At 38.6% G+C, this 15,181-nt stretch overlaps 1 protein-coding gene, 2 long non-coding RNA genes and 1 pseudogene across 3 annotated transcripts; all 4 read left to right on the forward strand.

The window, feature by feature from the left end:
* The first annotated feature begins 392 nt into the window (after positions 1–392).
* LOC148199671 (uncharacterized) lies at positions 393–1,441 on the forward strand. Its single transcript, XR_015785609.1, has 3 exons — positions 393–954; positions 1,038–1,163; positions 1,255–1,441. It is a non-coding gene; the product is annotated as an uncharacterized LOC148199671 (long non-coding RNA).
* A 12-nt stretch (positions 1,442–1,453) lies between these two features.
* On the forward strand, positions 1,454–3,007 carry LOC148199672 (uncharacterized). The gene is made up of 7 exons (XM_088112751.1): positions 1,454–1,476; positions 1,611–2,027; positions 2,124–2,205; positions 2,293–2,382; positions 2,475–2,597; positions 2,677–2,805; positions 2,900–3,007. Exons 1-7 carry the CDS (start codon positions 1,454–1,456, stop codon positions 3,005–3,007), a joined length of 972 nt encoding a protein of 323 aa, XP_087968877.1.
* A 70-nt stretch (positions 3,008–3,077) lies between these two features.
* On the forward strand, positions 3,078–3,508 carry LOC148199673 (uncharacterized). The gene is made up of 2 exons (XR_015785728.1): positions 3,078–3,173; positions 3,254–3,508. It is a non-coding gene; the product is annotated as an uncharacterized LOC148199673 (long non-coding RNA).
* A 4,496-nt stretch (positions 3,509–8,004) lies between these two features.
* LOC124819951 (uncharacterized) lies at positions 8,005–9,389 on the forward strand (annotated as a pseudogene).
* The last annotated feature ends 5,792 nt before the right edge of the window (positions 9,390–15,181 follow it).

Consider the following 15,181-nt stretch of genomic DNA (forward strand, 5'->3'; position numbering starts at 1 on the left):
GTGTTTTCCCATTTATTCGTTTCGCCATTTATGTATGTGGTTGTTTCGTTTTCTCGTTTATTGTGAGTTTGATTGTGTAATCTATGTTTTAAAGCTGAGTTCAGGATTCCTGACTCCATGGTATGGGTACTTGCGTTTTGGAAGGAGTTTGAGTAATAGTAAGTTGATCAGCCTTTGCTATTGTAGGTGAATATTTGACAGACGCTATTTTTAGAGTTGAAAATGGAATCCTCTAATAACAATGTAAGTAGACAGTAAACAGGAATGTTTTCTTTGTTGTTTTGGAGAAGCGAATTGACTGTTATAATTTTGAACTGTTTTATAGTGGCGCCTTCGAGCTTGGATAGATACATCGTACATTGCCAACATTAATTCTTTACTACCAGCGAGACATAAGATGCGCATTTTACAAACTCCGTTTAAGTGGTGTTTAGAAATTGTAGATCCTTTAGAGGTGAACCTAAAATTGTTGAAAAAGATGGTTCGTCGATGGGTTCCCCACCATCAATCGTTTAGAGTTAGCCAACATTTGGTGCCTTTCAATGTGCAGGATGTGTTCATGAGTTTAGGGTTAGGAGTAGGGGGTTTGGATGTTCCTTTTGATGAATCAGTTGTGGGTAAAGTTGGTGAATCCTTTAATTCAAAATCTACGAAATTGAAAGACCTCATAGATATGTTCAATGTGGTTGTAGCTAATGATGATAGTGAGGTAGATGTGGTGTGTCGGTTGTATGTATTAGTTTGTTTTGTGGTGTTCTTTTTTCCTAGGAAGGCAAGATATGTTTCGAACATGCCTTGTTAGTCTTAGATGACTTAGATAGTTTGTCTAGTTATGATTGGAGTAGTGTTGTACATACATATCTTGTACATAGTCTAAATAGATGTAATAAGAAACTACTTTCTGGATCGATTGCTGATTCTTTGAGCATAAGTGGGAATGTTGTTGTTTTGCAGGTATGATTTATTGTGGTTGTTTGTTGTATTAAGTCAATCCATAGTAATAACTGTTTTGATTAGTTTCATTGGTTTAACTGTAGCTTTGGGCGTATGAACGGCTTGGTTTGCATGATGATTGTTCTCGCAAGGAATTTTCGCGCGTTAGGCGATTTTGTTCGTTAAATTATACAACCAAAAAAATAGATGTTATGTTTAGGAGTAGCGAGGTAAGTAACTTTGTAATGAACTTATGTTGTTATTTTTTATGATTTTTGCTGTTGTTATGTGATTGTTGTATTTTTATTGTCATTGTCAAAGGTACAATTTGATTGGTACCTCAGTGACAATGATTGTCTAAATCCCGTCATACGTCGTGCTTTCAATTTGGATGAGGGATTGAGGCGTGAAGGTTCCAAGCGTGAAGAAGTACCACCTGAAAATGAATATGATGAAAATCGGCTATCAGCCACTGAGGAAAAACTGAGAACAAACAACCTCAAGATAAGAAAACTCAGAGATGAAATTGCGGCTGTTAGGAAGGTACTTGGTGATCATATAAAGTTTCGAAAGGTGGAACAATCTCCTTCAGGTCATGAAGAACCTGCAGATGAACAACATGAAGAACCTGCAGATGAACAACATGAACAACCTGCAGATGACGAACCTGCTTCTAGAACTGTTGTAGAAGAAGAACGAGTAGCCCTTGAGCATCCACCACTTTTGACTGACATTGGCGATGGTGTTCATGATGGCGAAGGAGATTTCGTTGTAGAACCATTTCGTTCAGGTCCTGAAGTTGCTGGTGATGTTGAAGGTGAGGGTAATGAAGGAGGTGCTTATGCAGATGAAGGAAATGAAGAACCTGTAGATGAAGAACCAGCTTGTACAACGGTTGTAGAAGAAGAAGGAGTAGCCGGTGACCATCCAATACTTGTCATTGACGTTGGCGATGGTGTTGATGATGGTGACGGAGATGTGGATGTAGAACCCTTGAATGTAGTGCCCTTGTGTTCTTTTGTTGGTGATCCAAGAACAGTGGTCGATTTGAATATGTTGTACCACGCAATTACGCGAAGAGACATTCCACGGAGGTTAGAACACAATAATTTATTATAATTTGTTGTTATTGGTACCTGAATTTATGGTCAATGATATTGGTACCTGATTTAATAATGTTGTTTTTTCAACTACGTGTCTGAAATTATGTCTCAACTGTTGAGCACAAGTGAATGTAGCTCTTTAGGGCCAAGGCAATGTGTAGACAACATGGTAATTATACAGTTGACTTTAATTACTGTTGTCATTCAATTTAGAAAGTTCATAAATTTGATGTTGAAGTTGTTCATTGTTATGTAGGCTTTAATTTTTGCAGCAACAATGTTCATGTACTTTGAGAAAAGGTTGAGTGGAGTCATAAAGAGGATTGTATTCAGTCCTATGTTTGGGGTAAATGGTTTAATTAGACGTTGTTGGTTTTTTGTAGGGTACAATTTAACATTGACATGGTTGTTTAATGATGGTTTAATTTTATATTGAAGACCTATGTGCTGCACGACTATAGGAAACGACCAGCAAATCAACATGTGTGGCAACTTCTTGACTACCAGCCATATTTCCGATACGATCTGGTTCGACTTGAGGCCTTACTGTTTGTTGATTGGGTGAGTAAGATGTACTTTGTAAGCAGATAGTAGTCTTTAGATGTGGGTTACTATTTTGACATATTCCAAACATGTGTAGGTGTTCATCCCAATTGTAAGTGATGGTCATTGGTGGTGTTATGCACTGAAGGTCTGCACTTTTCAGTTTTATGTCATAGACTCACTGGCCAATGATATCAAAGGACGTTGTCGGATTGATAGAAGCATTGTAAGCTTTACCATGATTACAAATTTTTTTGGAAAATGAGTGGTTAAATCGTAGTTAGTTTACAGTCACTGTTTTGGTTATTGTAACCATATAGGTTCAAAATATTCAACGGTTTTGGGGTTTGTTGACGGATAAACTTGAAGTTTCGAAGTGTCCTTTGTTAGTTGAGAAAGCCAACATCCCAGTCCAACCAAATACGTAATTTTATATTACCAATGTGTTAAAAAATTGTGTTTCCATTAACAAAAGTAATGTATGTATTTTTTCATGTGAACAGATACGATTGTGGTGTAATCATGATGAAAGCTATTGAAATTTGGGATGGAGAGGAGAAATATGATGGGAAAAGCATGCCTGATTATACAAATGTATGTTAAATTATGAATTTCTCAATATTACATTATTAGACCCTTGACATTGGTTTTGAATTCCAATATGTTAATTTCAGGAAGACTTGGCTGCGTTTAGGAAAAAGTATATATGTGACTGGATCCTGGACGAGGACAACGTCCGAAGATTGGACACGCTGCAACATTTTGGATTACTATAGCATTAGAAATGTGTCCTTAGGTTTAGATTCTTGATTTATAGTAAAAGAATATACATTGTTGACAATTATACTATTGGAAGTCTATTAGTTCGATTTATGTACATGTGAAGTTGTTCGACTCATAATGAATACAGCTAAAGTTTTCGTAATATTGATTTTCGTTGTGTTTGTTTTTTGTTGGAGTGAGTTTATTGATTACCGTAACTGCATCGCTGCTCCCCTATTTTGATTGAACAACTCCCCATTTAATACGTTGGAGTAATTTGTACTTTGGGTTGATTGAGACAGCATGACCTGATAGGTGATTTTGTTGGGAACTTATGGGTGTGGCTGTAGTTATAAGGCAATTGGACAGGAATAGGGTGCCCCCAACATTGTGTTTTGATGAGTGGTTCCAGGTGCTTGCTCAGGCAGGGGTGGGAAGGCAGTATTGGGCTGCTGTAATCGATTATAGGCACGCTGTAATCGCTTACGAGTGACATGTACCGAAAGTGCATGGCTGCTCCACTGTTATGACTGAGTTGCTCCCCAGTTATGGGCTGCTACTAAGTACTTTGGGTTGATTGAGACAGCATGACCTGGTAGGTGGTTTTGTTGGGAACTTGTGGGTGTGGCTGTAGTTATAAGGCAATTGGACAGGAATAGGGTGCCCCCAACATTGTGTTTTGATGACTGGTTCCAGGTGCTTGCTCAGGCAGGGGTGGGAAGGCAGTATTGGTCTGCTGTAATCGATTACAGGCACGCTGTAATCGCTTACGAGTGACATGTACCGAAAGTGCATGGCTGCTCCACTGTTATGACTGAGTTGCTCCCAAGTTATGGGCTGCTACTAAGTACTTTGGGTTGATTGAGACAACATGACCTGGTAGGTGGTTTTGTTGGGAACTTGTGGGTGTGGCTGTAGTTATAAGGCAATTGGACAAGAATAGGGTGCCCCCAACATTGTGTTTTGATGAGTGGTTCCAGGTGCTTGCTCAGGCAGGGGTGGGAAGGCAGTATTGGGCTCCTGTAACTGATGCTTTGACAAATGTTTCACTATTTTCTGTCCTTGATGCACCATAATCATCAAGCATCTGCAATTTCATCACAATTACCATTACATAAAACAACTTGTAAAACAAATGTAATAAAACAATTAAGTACATACCACACCCGTCTCCCTTGCACGTTTAATGAACTTGTCACCAACATTTATATTCATCCAATGCAAAAATCTTGGATATTTATGTACACAAACATTGGAAGGAATGAAACGATCACAAAAGCAAACCTGAAATACATCATATACGTCATAATTAGTCATCTCAATTCATAAACAACAAACAATCCATGTAACAAATTTACCTGGAACACGTATACACAACCATCCACATAAACAGTGGTTGCACCTTTTCCTCTATTCCACGCTGTACAAGCTTTGCACAGACTGCTAAGTAGATAATGGTACACTATACAACCCCAACAAAAAGTTCCCAAATCACTTATTCTATCAACAATTTCAAACAAAATTGGGAATATTGTTTTGCTGCGATTAGGAAATAATACCTCACTAATTGCTACCAAAATGTACAACCTACAAACATCTATTGAAGGCAACTTTTTGTGTTGCTTCAAAATAAATTCATATACCAAATCCAATTCATATTTTCCATCACCAAAGTACTTCCGACAATGACTTTCACTAAGTTTGTTTTCATTCAATTTAATCTGCTCACCAACCAAACCCAACCCTAGGCTTAAGCTGACATCTATTTCCTTGAATTCAACAAATTTATCTCTAAAACTAAAACCACCTCTGTCATCATCCCATCTAATCAATAAATCGCTCAAAATATTCCTTCCAATCTTAATATTATCATGTAATTCTAAAAACCATCGAAAGTGAGTCTTGGAGATTATGGACTTCTGCTCCTCACTCAAAATGTCATTCAAAGAAGCAATACGTTTCGTTTTCAATGAGTGACGAACAAACAACTGCAAAAAAAAATGTATTTTGGTACAAATAACCAACGTAAGTCACAACCCAAAAGCAACACACACCAAAAAAATTACCAACACATGCAACACCAAAATCCCCTCCCCAAAATACGAATACGGAGACACGAAAAAGTTCATACCTTGTTCGAACAACCATTGTCATCGGACGAACCCATTGCACAAAAAAGGTAACAACTTCCACCAAATCCACACCGAACGACACAACGCTAATCTCTAACTCAAACAAAGAAGACGAGTTCACAGAGACACCGGAGGAGACAACGGTAATCTACAACTCAAACAAACAAACCCAATGTCCACAGAGATTCAAACGAAAACAATGGTGACAGGGAAACGGGACAGAGAGATCTTGAAAACAAACGAAACCCTTACAATGGAGGACAAACAACACTGCTATGAAGAGAGAAGCTCAAATGAAATTCAAATCCCTAAAATGGCGAGAGAAGAGGTTGATAAGGACAGAACATACAGTTCGTAAATGAAGAGGGCACTTTCGGAATCCTAACTTCTGGCCCCTCCAAATCAGATTTTTAATTACAAATAACATTCAAATTTTGACCAGTTAAAAGTTGACACGTGGCGTTGTCAAATTTTTGTCAAATTTGCATTGTTAAAATATCGCTATCCATAAGAAAAAGTAATGTACGTAATCAATGTCTCCCTTGTGATCAGAACAAGGAACAAAAAGTAATGTGTCACTTACATTACGTCATTTTTTATTTTTTAAAATATTTACTAGTACCACGTATTAATCAAATTTCACAGCTCAGTCAAGTTTGGCCACGGTGACATTTGCACCGATAGATTTTTAACGGCGTGAGCAAAAATGATCGAATTGAACATTTTTTAACAAATTATGGGATGTTATTGAACTTTTTTAAAAGGTAGGATCATTTTGAACTAAACCCATAAAAGTAGAGATCAAATGATGTATTAAACCTTAAAATTATTTAGAATATCCACTAAATCTTTCAAAAAATATATAAAAAATATTTAATTAAGTTTAAGCGGATAATAAGTAATATTTATTATATAGTAACACAAAAGGAAGAGGTAACATAATATTCATCCGTCTAATTAAGTATAATTAAATTTGTGTTATAGGTTTCGGGTTACTATCTCTCGTAAATAAACATGATTTTATTTCTCTCCTCCATGAGCAACGTGATTTTAGGTGTTCAAAAATAAATTAGAGGGAGCTAAAAAGAAGTCTGAAAAGGCTTTTTTAAATTCTATGTCCGCACAAAACGTTCACATCCAAAAGTCTGTTTTTTGTTCTCTGTATTTGGTTTCTTAATAATCACCACTATAAAAATACAAGTAAACTTATACAAGATGACGGTGGGATTAAGTTCAAAATAGGTTATTTTATGATTTAATTATATTATGAATATGATATTGGTCAAATTTTAGAGACTTCTAATGGACAAATGGACAAGACATCAATTGTATCAACCCCAATTGTTAGGGTCCAAAATTGTTACGATCCAGTGAGCTTGGAGACCTGCTTTGATAAAGACAATCTAAGAGTGTTATTCCTTCCATCACAATACACTCTTTCTTCCATTTTTCTATTTTTTTTTCCTTCAGTAATATTTATGTTACTACCGTCGGTAGGCAACCGACCGTGACTTGTGGTATTACTGAGACTAGGCGACCGACCACAGATTGTGTTATTACCGAGGGTAGACAACATACTGTGGCTTGTGTTACTACCGAAGGAAGGCAATCGATCGGGTGTTTTGTAAAATAACCGATCGGGTGAGCGCAAGGAAAGTAGATTGTAGACAGCCGTTAAATGCTCATGAATGCATGGTTAATGGGATAACGGTCATTGTCGAGTATTTAAAGAGGGTATTGAAAGCCATTAAGAGGTAAATTAATGGATAATATTCCCTGTAATTGTATAAATAGAAGTCAAAGGGGAAGGTAAAGCCTCTGTTCAATTTTATAATTATAGACTTGTGATAGCCCATTCTGACTTGAGCAACGGAGTGTTTGCTGCAGGTCAACCCTCTTTTATTGACTAAGGACGAGCGTAAGGAGCGGAGAGAAGAAGAACCGAACGCACGAGTAGAGCGAGTGTTTCTGGACGGACATAGGAGTTTCCCCGGTCTCACTCAGCAGAAACATTTTGGCGCTCACCGTGGGGCCGAGCGACATCCCGCTGAAAAACTACAAGGAACCAAGATAAGCGCTCGGTCTCAGCATCCCTACTTCAAAGCAAAGCGAAAGCTGTACAACATAGATTATCATCTCGGCGTGGAATTTCAACCGAGAGATAAGTATTTTTGAAATATTATTTTCAACATGAAAATAAAATAATAAAAAATCTGCTCGGGAATTAGCTTGAAGCATTGTTCGAATTTTATGACGAACAAGAGTAACATCCAAATATATTTTAGATATTACAACTATTTAATATACCAATGCCCATCAATTTAGCATGCAAAGTGTAAGAAACACCTGCGGCAATCTTTTCACCAATATTTCAACTTTATTATATTATAAACAAACTCCATACTTAACTAGTTTACTGAATCAACATATAAGTATTATGGCAAGATTTATTCTGTTTCAGCCAGGACCATCATAAGTTTATTTTACTATTACTGAATAATTGAATATCATGATATTCAAGATTGATTCATTCAAGAGCAAAGTCCGGTGACGCATTCACCATAATATATTCAAGATTTATTCTGTTTTACTATTTTTTTATGGAATAATTTAATTCAATATCATCTGACTTGATTATTCCGGGGGTTGGGTAAAGAAGCATTTGGTAATCAGGTGGCATGATCAACAAGTGTTTTGACGGGGAAAGACACTCTCCCAAGACAGTCCGCCGTAAGATCCATCGGAAAAAGTGTCACCGCCAACGATATGGGTTTTTCTCTTCGCCCAACGGACGTAATCAACCAGATGAATTTCAAAGTGAAGTCAACATTATAGATCCCATGATCAAAGATCAACTCAAATAAAAGCTAAAAACCACACTGCTTCCCGTACGGCCGTCATCATTATGCTGCTACAGTGGCAATTGGAAGTTTTATGTCAATCCAGCGCTCTCATCTGGGCCCGTCAGCGGTCCGTTGGCCGCGACACCGCACGACATTATTTCAAAAGCTTTGGAAGGCTTGTGGAGTGGACTCGATAGCGCGCCTCTCTGCCCATCCGGTTTTAGGGGAAATTTTAATCCATTTCAACAAAAGACTTGCTGCAATCATCTTTGCATCTAATTTGATCAGTTCCCTCACACGATGCTAAACAATGGCCAGAGTCAAAAGCCACACGCGCCGTTCCGAGCGCGACCTCTACATCATCGACGTTGACGGAGACCGTGTGAGGGTCACTGCCGCATCCACAGCCTCTGTCGGGTGCCGTTAGATCTTATCCATTTTCAATCTCCATCACCGCCCTGTTTACCTGTGGCGCCTTCTGGCGGTGCAGATCCTCCGACGGATACGTGGCAACTCTGCGTTGGTCGCCACTGCTTTATCTTTCAACTCGCTCACGCCGACTGCGTGCCGAAGAGCCTCCGCATACTCCTGAATCATAGGTCTCACACCTTCGTCAGATTTTGGAACCATTCGGACCGCCGGAAGCTGAAGCATTTGGAACAGTGTTTGGGTATGTATCGCGATCCTCTGGATCTGAGATATTTTGCGGAAGCTGGGAGCGATGGGGGTCTCGTTCAAGATTCGGTGGAGGAGATAGTAGAGAGATGCTTTGGTTACGTAGTGGAGAAAAGGAATGATGGTTTGGCATACCAGTTTGCTTATTTGAATTGCATTGAAAAGGAATGATTTTTAGAAGGAATTGAGGCAGGTCGCAACAGACCCTACCTCTAATGTTAAGTCACAATGAAATCTCCATACTTTTCAAAGAGCAAGAAACAGTAGTCCCTGGTGGTTTGGCTGTCGGCGAGAATCCATTTGGTGTTGTTATCAGGATAAGCGTTGTGCATCTCTGCTGATTAAAGAGTTTAGCTTCTCAGACAATTGAAAAATTATTTGCGCCCGACAAGTGTGCTTGCCATTTCCACCAAAATATATAATACTTTTAGTACAAAAGCAAGAAAGCTGCAGCACTTTGGATTGCCATATACTATATACACATTCGGATGCATTTAAGATTCACCAAATATTATATTATTATATAATATGCACATTCGGATGCATTTAAGAGTCACCAAATATTATATTATTATATATGCTCAATTGCAGGTTTGAATTCAAAAGTAGGTTTGAAGATACAATTTCTTTCCGAAAATGTCGTCAATTGAGGTTATGACGTGGATATCTATCTGCCTTATCACGTCAAACAGCCTTATCACGTCATACAGGTGGAAAGACCCTATTATGGGCTCAATGTTGTTGGGCTCCGACAACTTGGTTCTTGTTCAAATCTTAACCAGGCACCTCTTAGTTAACATTACACGAGCGGTGATAATTTATATATTTGGATTAATCCTTTACTACATCCTATTTATGTACGAATTTCTCAATTGGGTCCTCGTTTTTTAAAGTGTATCAAAATGGTCCCTAATTTTGAAAATTGATATCAATTGAGTCCTTTTAAAGTGTATCAAAATGGTCCCTAATTTTGAAAATTGATATCAATTGAGTCCTTTCCGTTAAGTTGGCTGGACGACGTTAAAAAAATTGATGAGTGGGATGCTGAGATGACGAACGAGCGCTCGTCCACCAGCGAACGAACGCTCGTCCACCAGCGAACGAACGCTCGTCGACCACCGAACGAACGGTCGTCCAGTGTGGAACGAACGGTTGTCCAGCAGTAAGAGGTCGACGAGCGTTCGTTCTCTGGTGGACGAGCGTTCGTTCGCTGCTGGACGAGCGTTCGTTCGCTGGTGGACGAGCGCTCGTTTGTCATCTCAGCATCCACTCATCAATTTTTTTAACGTCGTCCAGCCAACTTAACGGAAAGGACTCAATTGATATCAATTTTCAAAATTAGGGACCATTTTGATACACTTTAAAAAACGAGGACCCAATTGAGAAATTCGTACATAAATAGGGATGTAGTAAAGGATTAAACCTATATATTCATTATCAGTATCTTTTTTGCAGTTTATTGTCTTTTATGCAGATCACATGACTCGTTATCGAGAAACACGCGAGATACAATTGAAAAACTCTCCTGTTACACCCTGTAAATTCAGATGTCACAAGACTCTAAGACTCTAAAGCAGTTAATCAAGACCGAACGGTCTCACTCGCTTGGTCGTTTGGCCTCAACATTTCGACCGAGCGGACACGTCTATATTCTTGATATTATCTTGCAGGTCATAAGACTTTAAAGCAGCTACATCAAGACCGAACAGTCTCACTCGTTCGGTCATCTAGCCTTAACTCAAACCAAATTTAGTTACATTTTGCTGACCGTTCAAAATTCTAGTGTTGTTTTTTCTTCGGTGTAGATGACAGGACTCTACAAACTATTTGGCCAACTCTGAGCAACCGATCGACAGGGAACATTTTTAAACTCGGTGAGGCAGACTCTTCGACCGGCATCAACATTTTCGACCGAGCGGTCATGTCCGGCCTCAACATTTTCGACCGAGCGGTCACGTCCGGCATCAACATTCTTGACCGAGCGGTCACGTCCGGCCTCAACATTTTTGACTGAGCGGTCACGTCCGGCATCAACATTTTTGACCGAGCGGTCACGTCCGGCCTCAACATTTTTGACCGAGCGGTCACGACCGGTCTCAACTCAAACTAAATTCAGCTACATTTTTCTAACCGTTCGAAATTCTAGTGCGGTTTTTCTTCGGTGCAGATAACAGGACTCTGTATACAAACTACTTGGCCAACGTTGATCAACAATTGGCAAGAACATTTTTCAACTCGGTGAGGCAGTCTCTTCGTGAGCTCTCACCTTGGTCTTAGAGCACGCTCCTCGAGAGCTTCTAAGACCTAAACCGAGCGGGTGAGGCAGTCTCTTCGTGAGCTCTCACCTTGGTCTTAGAGCACGCTCCTCGAGAGCTTCTAACACATGGTCAAATTTCGATAAGTGGAAAGGAAGGCCGAGCAGAGGTCACTTCAAAACCCTACGCAAAAGTACTTTTGCTAGGGCTTGGGGGGCTTGTGTTACTACCGTCGGTAGGCAACCGACCGTGGCTTGTGGTATTACCGAGAGTAGGCGACCGACCACAGATTGTGTTATTACCGAGGGTAGACAACATACTGTGGCTTGTGTTACTACCGAAGGAAGGCAATCGATCGGGTGTTTTGTAAAATAACCGATCGGGTGAGCGCAAGGAAAGTAGATTGTAGACAGCCGTTAAATGCTCATGAATGCATGGTTAATGGGATAACGGTCATTGTCGAGTATTTAAAGAGGGTATTGAAAGCCATTAAGAGGTAAATTAATGGATAATATTCCCTGTAATTGTATAAATAGAAGTCAAAGGGGAAGGTAAAGCCTCTGTTCAATTTTATAATTATAGACTTGTGATAGCCCATTCTGACTTGAGCGTCGGAGTGTTTGCTGCAGGTCAACCCTCTTTTATTGACTAAGGACGAGCGTAAGGAGCGGAGAGAAGAAGAACCGAACGCAGGAGTAGAGCGAGTGTTTCTGGACGGACGTAGGAGTTTCCCCGGTCTCACTCAGCAAAAACAATTTAATTTTTATTTTTATTTTTTTATCTAACAACCAACCACTCTCGTTAATGGTCTCCACCACTATATCAATGCACCTCCATGACAATTTACTGTTTGAGTGAAATTCATCTCAATCTTCTTCTCCTTCTAATTTTTGTTTGCTGAAAGTGTGGTGGTGTAGTGTGAGAAAATGACAGAAAAGAATATGCATGTGAACTTCAATATTATTTATTTTCATATTCAATGTGACCATAATCTCTCAGGTGGAGGGAAAATAAACAAAAACCAGATTATTGTTGCATGTTTTTATAAAGAGAAACAAAAGCAACGATTGACATGTTTTTAATACTCTACAATGCTTTTGTAAAGTATCCAGCAGAATAACAAAGCTGCAAGTTATGGATACTGCATCTTTATGCAGATCTGGATGTAAAAATATATATAATTTATCATCCAAATTGTTTATTCCGTAAAAAAAGTTGGCTTCTTCTTCAATCTAAAATTAAAAATTAAAAATTAAATACAGAGCCTAGTAAAGAAAAATAAAAAAATTAAATAGAGAATCGAAGCACTACGGATGTTGGATATCCGTTTGGTCTTAAACGGAAGTCCATCGTTAACGGATATCGATATCCATTGAAAGTCAAATGGATATCTGACTTCCGTTGTGGCCTTCGCGGCCTTTGTTCTCGCCAGAAACTCAAATAGTGGCATATACAATGTGCATAATAACAACACCAACAACATCACAACAAAGGCAACACAGAACAAACCAAACACATCAAAGAAATGCAATGCATAACGATACAAACAACTAACATGTTGGAGACCCACGAACCACCACCACCACGAACCACCATTGTCACAAACCACCACGAACCACCATCGGACGACACACCACCAACGCACCAACGGAGAGAAGAAACGAAAATGGAGAATGTTGTGTTAATGGAAGTTAAAATTAAGAGAAAAAGAGAAAGTAATAGTGGGGGGTGGATGCTTGCCGCTGAGAGTGAAAGTGAGAGGAAATTGTGATTAGAGTTTTAAAAAATAAAAAGTAAAATTGATAAAAGTAAAAATAAAATAAATTTGAAATTTAAAAAGAATTGGGAAAGTGTAGGAAAAAGATTGGGGAGTTACTCCCTCCACCCCCACGCATTGCTTCCTGCACCTTCCCATTCCTCTTTTACCCTTCAATAATATTTAAACGGATATTGACATCCGTTAAAGAAAAAACGGATGTCGACTTCCGTTGAAGGGCAAACGGATGTCTGAGATCCGTTTCACTGTAAAATGAAACTAAAAGCTATCTTCCTCTGCCCAAAAACTATTAAGGGCCTACCTTTCTCCCTCTTACTTTTCACGTAGAAACTTCCCCTTGCAACTCATCAACCACTCAAACTCCTACAAACATTCTCATGATATAACACACCAACACTCCTGCAACCTCCTTCGTGTATTTACTTCATGGTTTAAATTCTTCATTTCCTTCTATATTTCTTCTCTTCTTCCATTGAAACCTCTCCTTCCAATGCAACTCTTTCTTTCTTTCTCACGTACCCCTCTCTCTTTCTATTACTTTTTCATATAAACGTTGAACCCCAAACTCGTCTTATCTTCACTAAGTTCAAATATCTTCCAATTAAATACCCAATCTCTCACTTTCCATTACAGAGAATCTACCTTCATGCAAAGACCTATTACTCACTGTTTCTCCCTCTCTCATAAGATCCTCCACATACACATATATATTATTTCACAAACTCTCACTCTCGTCAATCTCATGCTTAACCCACACTACACTTCTTCTTTCTTCTCTATAACCAAACAAACACACACGTGCTATCCGCATAATACTCTCTACCTTTCTTCACTTTCTCTACCTTCATACACACAGCCGTCTCTTGGCGTGCTCGATAATTAAAGAGGATCTGAAGAAAAAATTAAAGAAGTGGAAACAAACATAAAGAATTGGTTGGGAACAAATGGATATGGAGAGAAAGAGTGAAAATGAGAGTTGGGAGTGGGGCTGCTGTGAAAATGAGAGAAAGAGATTTAGAGTTTTCTTAAAAGAGTAAAAAAAGTAAAAGATTAAAGTAAAAAGGATAGTTTTGTAATTACAAATTTTTTTGGGGAGGTGAAGGGAGCAGTTGGGGTGGTAGAGGGAGTAGCTCCCAAAAGATTGGGTGGTGGAGGAACCATCTCTCACAATCTAATTACACAAGCCCAAATGTAATAGAATCAGCCCAAGTGTCTAGAAAACTATACCACCAAAATTGTTTCTTCCCACACCTCTATAATTTTCTCATGTAATCCCATACGTGTGAAATTTTCAATTTTATCCTCTTTGATTTTGAGTACGGAAGGGACAATTCGAAAACGTCTCAGAATGTATAATTCGAAACCTAAGTGACATGGTTTACCATGCCCAGTATATGCATAAGTTGAATTAGTAATGTTAAAACCAATACTTCTTACAAAGTCGAAGGCAATTCACGCTACAAATATTTAATTCATAAGTTATAGTTCTTCTACTTTCGTTGTTTATTTTCTAGCTTCCTACTATGAATAATTTGACGTCTGTTTATAACGAACACTTCCTTATCACTTGCTGGAATTTATTTTTGATGATGAAAATCAGCCTTAACTATTCCTCAATATGTGCAATTATTTACGATATGACAGTTATTATAACTTTAATAAATGGTGTGTGTGGATAGAAGACAATTATGGCCCATATAGTTGGTGTGGCTAAAAGATGCAGTCTCTGATTGTTGTCTCTCACTTGGTGTAATTAAGAAGAGGTTCCGATATTTTAACAACAAAATTTTAACACACTTTTGATAACGCCGGTCTCCCTCTTCCTTGTGGCTATAGTTGTTCTTGTCGTTCTCGTTTTCGTTACATCTCTTCGTTTTGGTCAACGTCGTCCTCTTTATTGAGTGTATTGTGTGAAATGGAAAGTTCCGGTAACCATGGTCCTTCGACGAGCAAGGTAAATGTGTTCTTTCTCCATTTTGTTCATTGCTTTTCGGTTTGGATTTTGGATTTTCCCTGTTATGTTAAATTATTTTTTTTGTTTCGTTTTAGGGCTTTTATGTTTTGGTTATTTTCTTTGTGGTTGATGTAGTTGAGGGTTAGTCACTCATTTTCAACAAAGTATATTTCTACTTTGAACGAGCGTTTGACAGAGCATTTG

Source organism: Vigna umbellata, chromosome 4, assembly GCF_029865625.1.
Source record: "Vigna umbellata cultivar VRB3 chromosome 4, Vumbellata_1.0, whole genome shotgun sequence".
Classification (NCBI taxonomy): Eukaryota; Viridiplantae; Streptophyta; class Magnoliopsida; order Fabales; family Fabaceae; genus Vigna; species Vigna umbellata.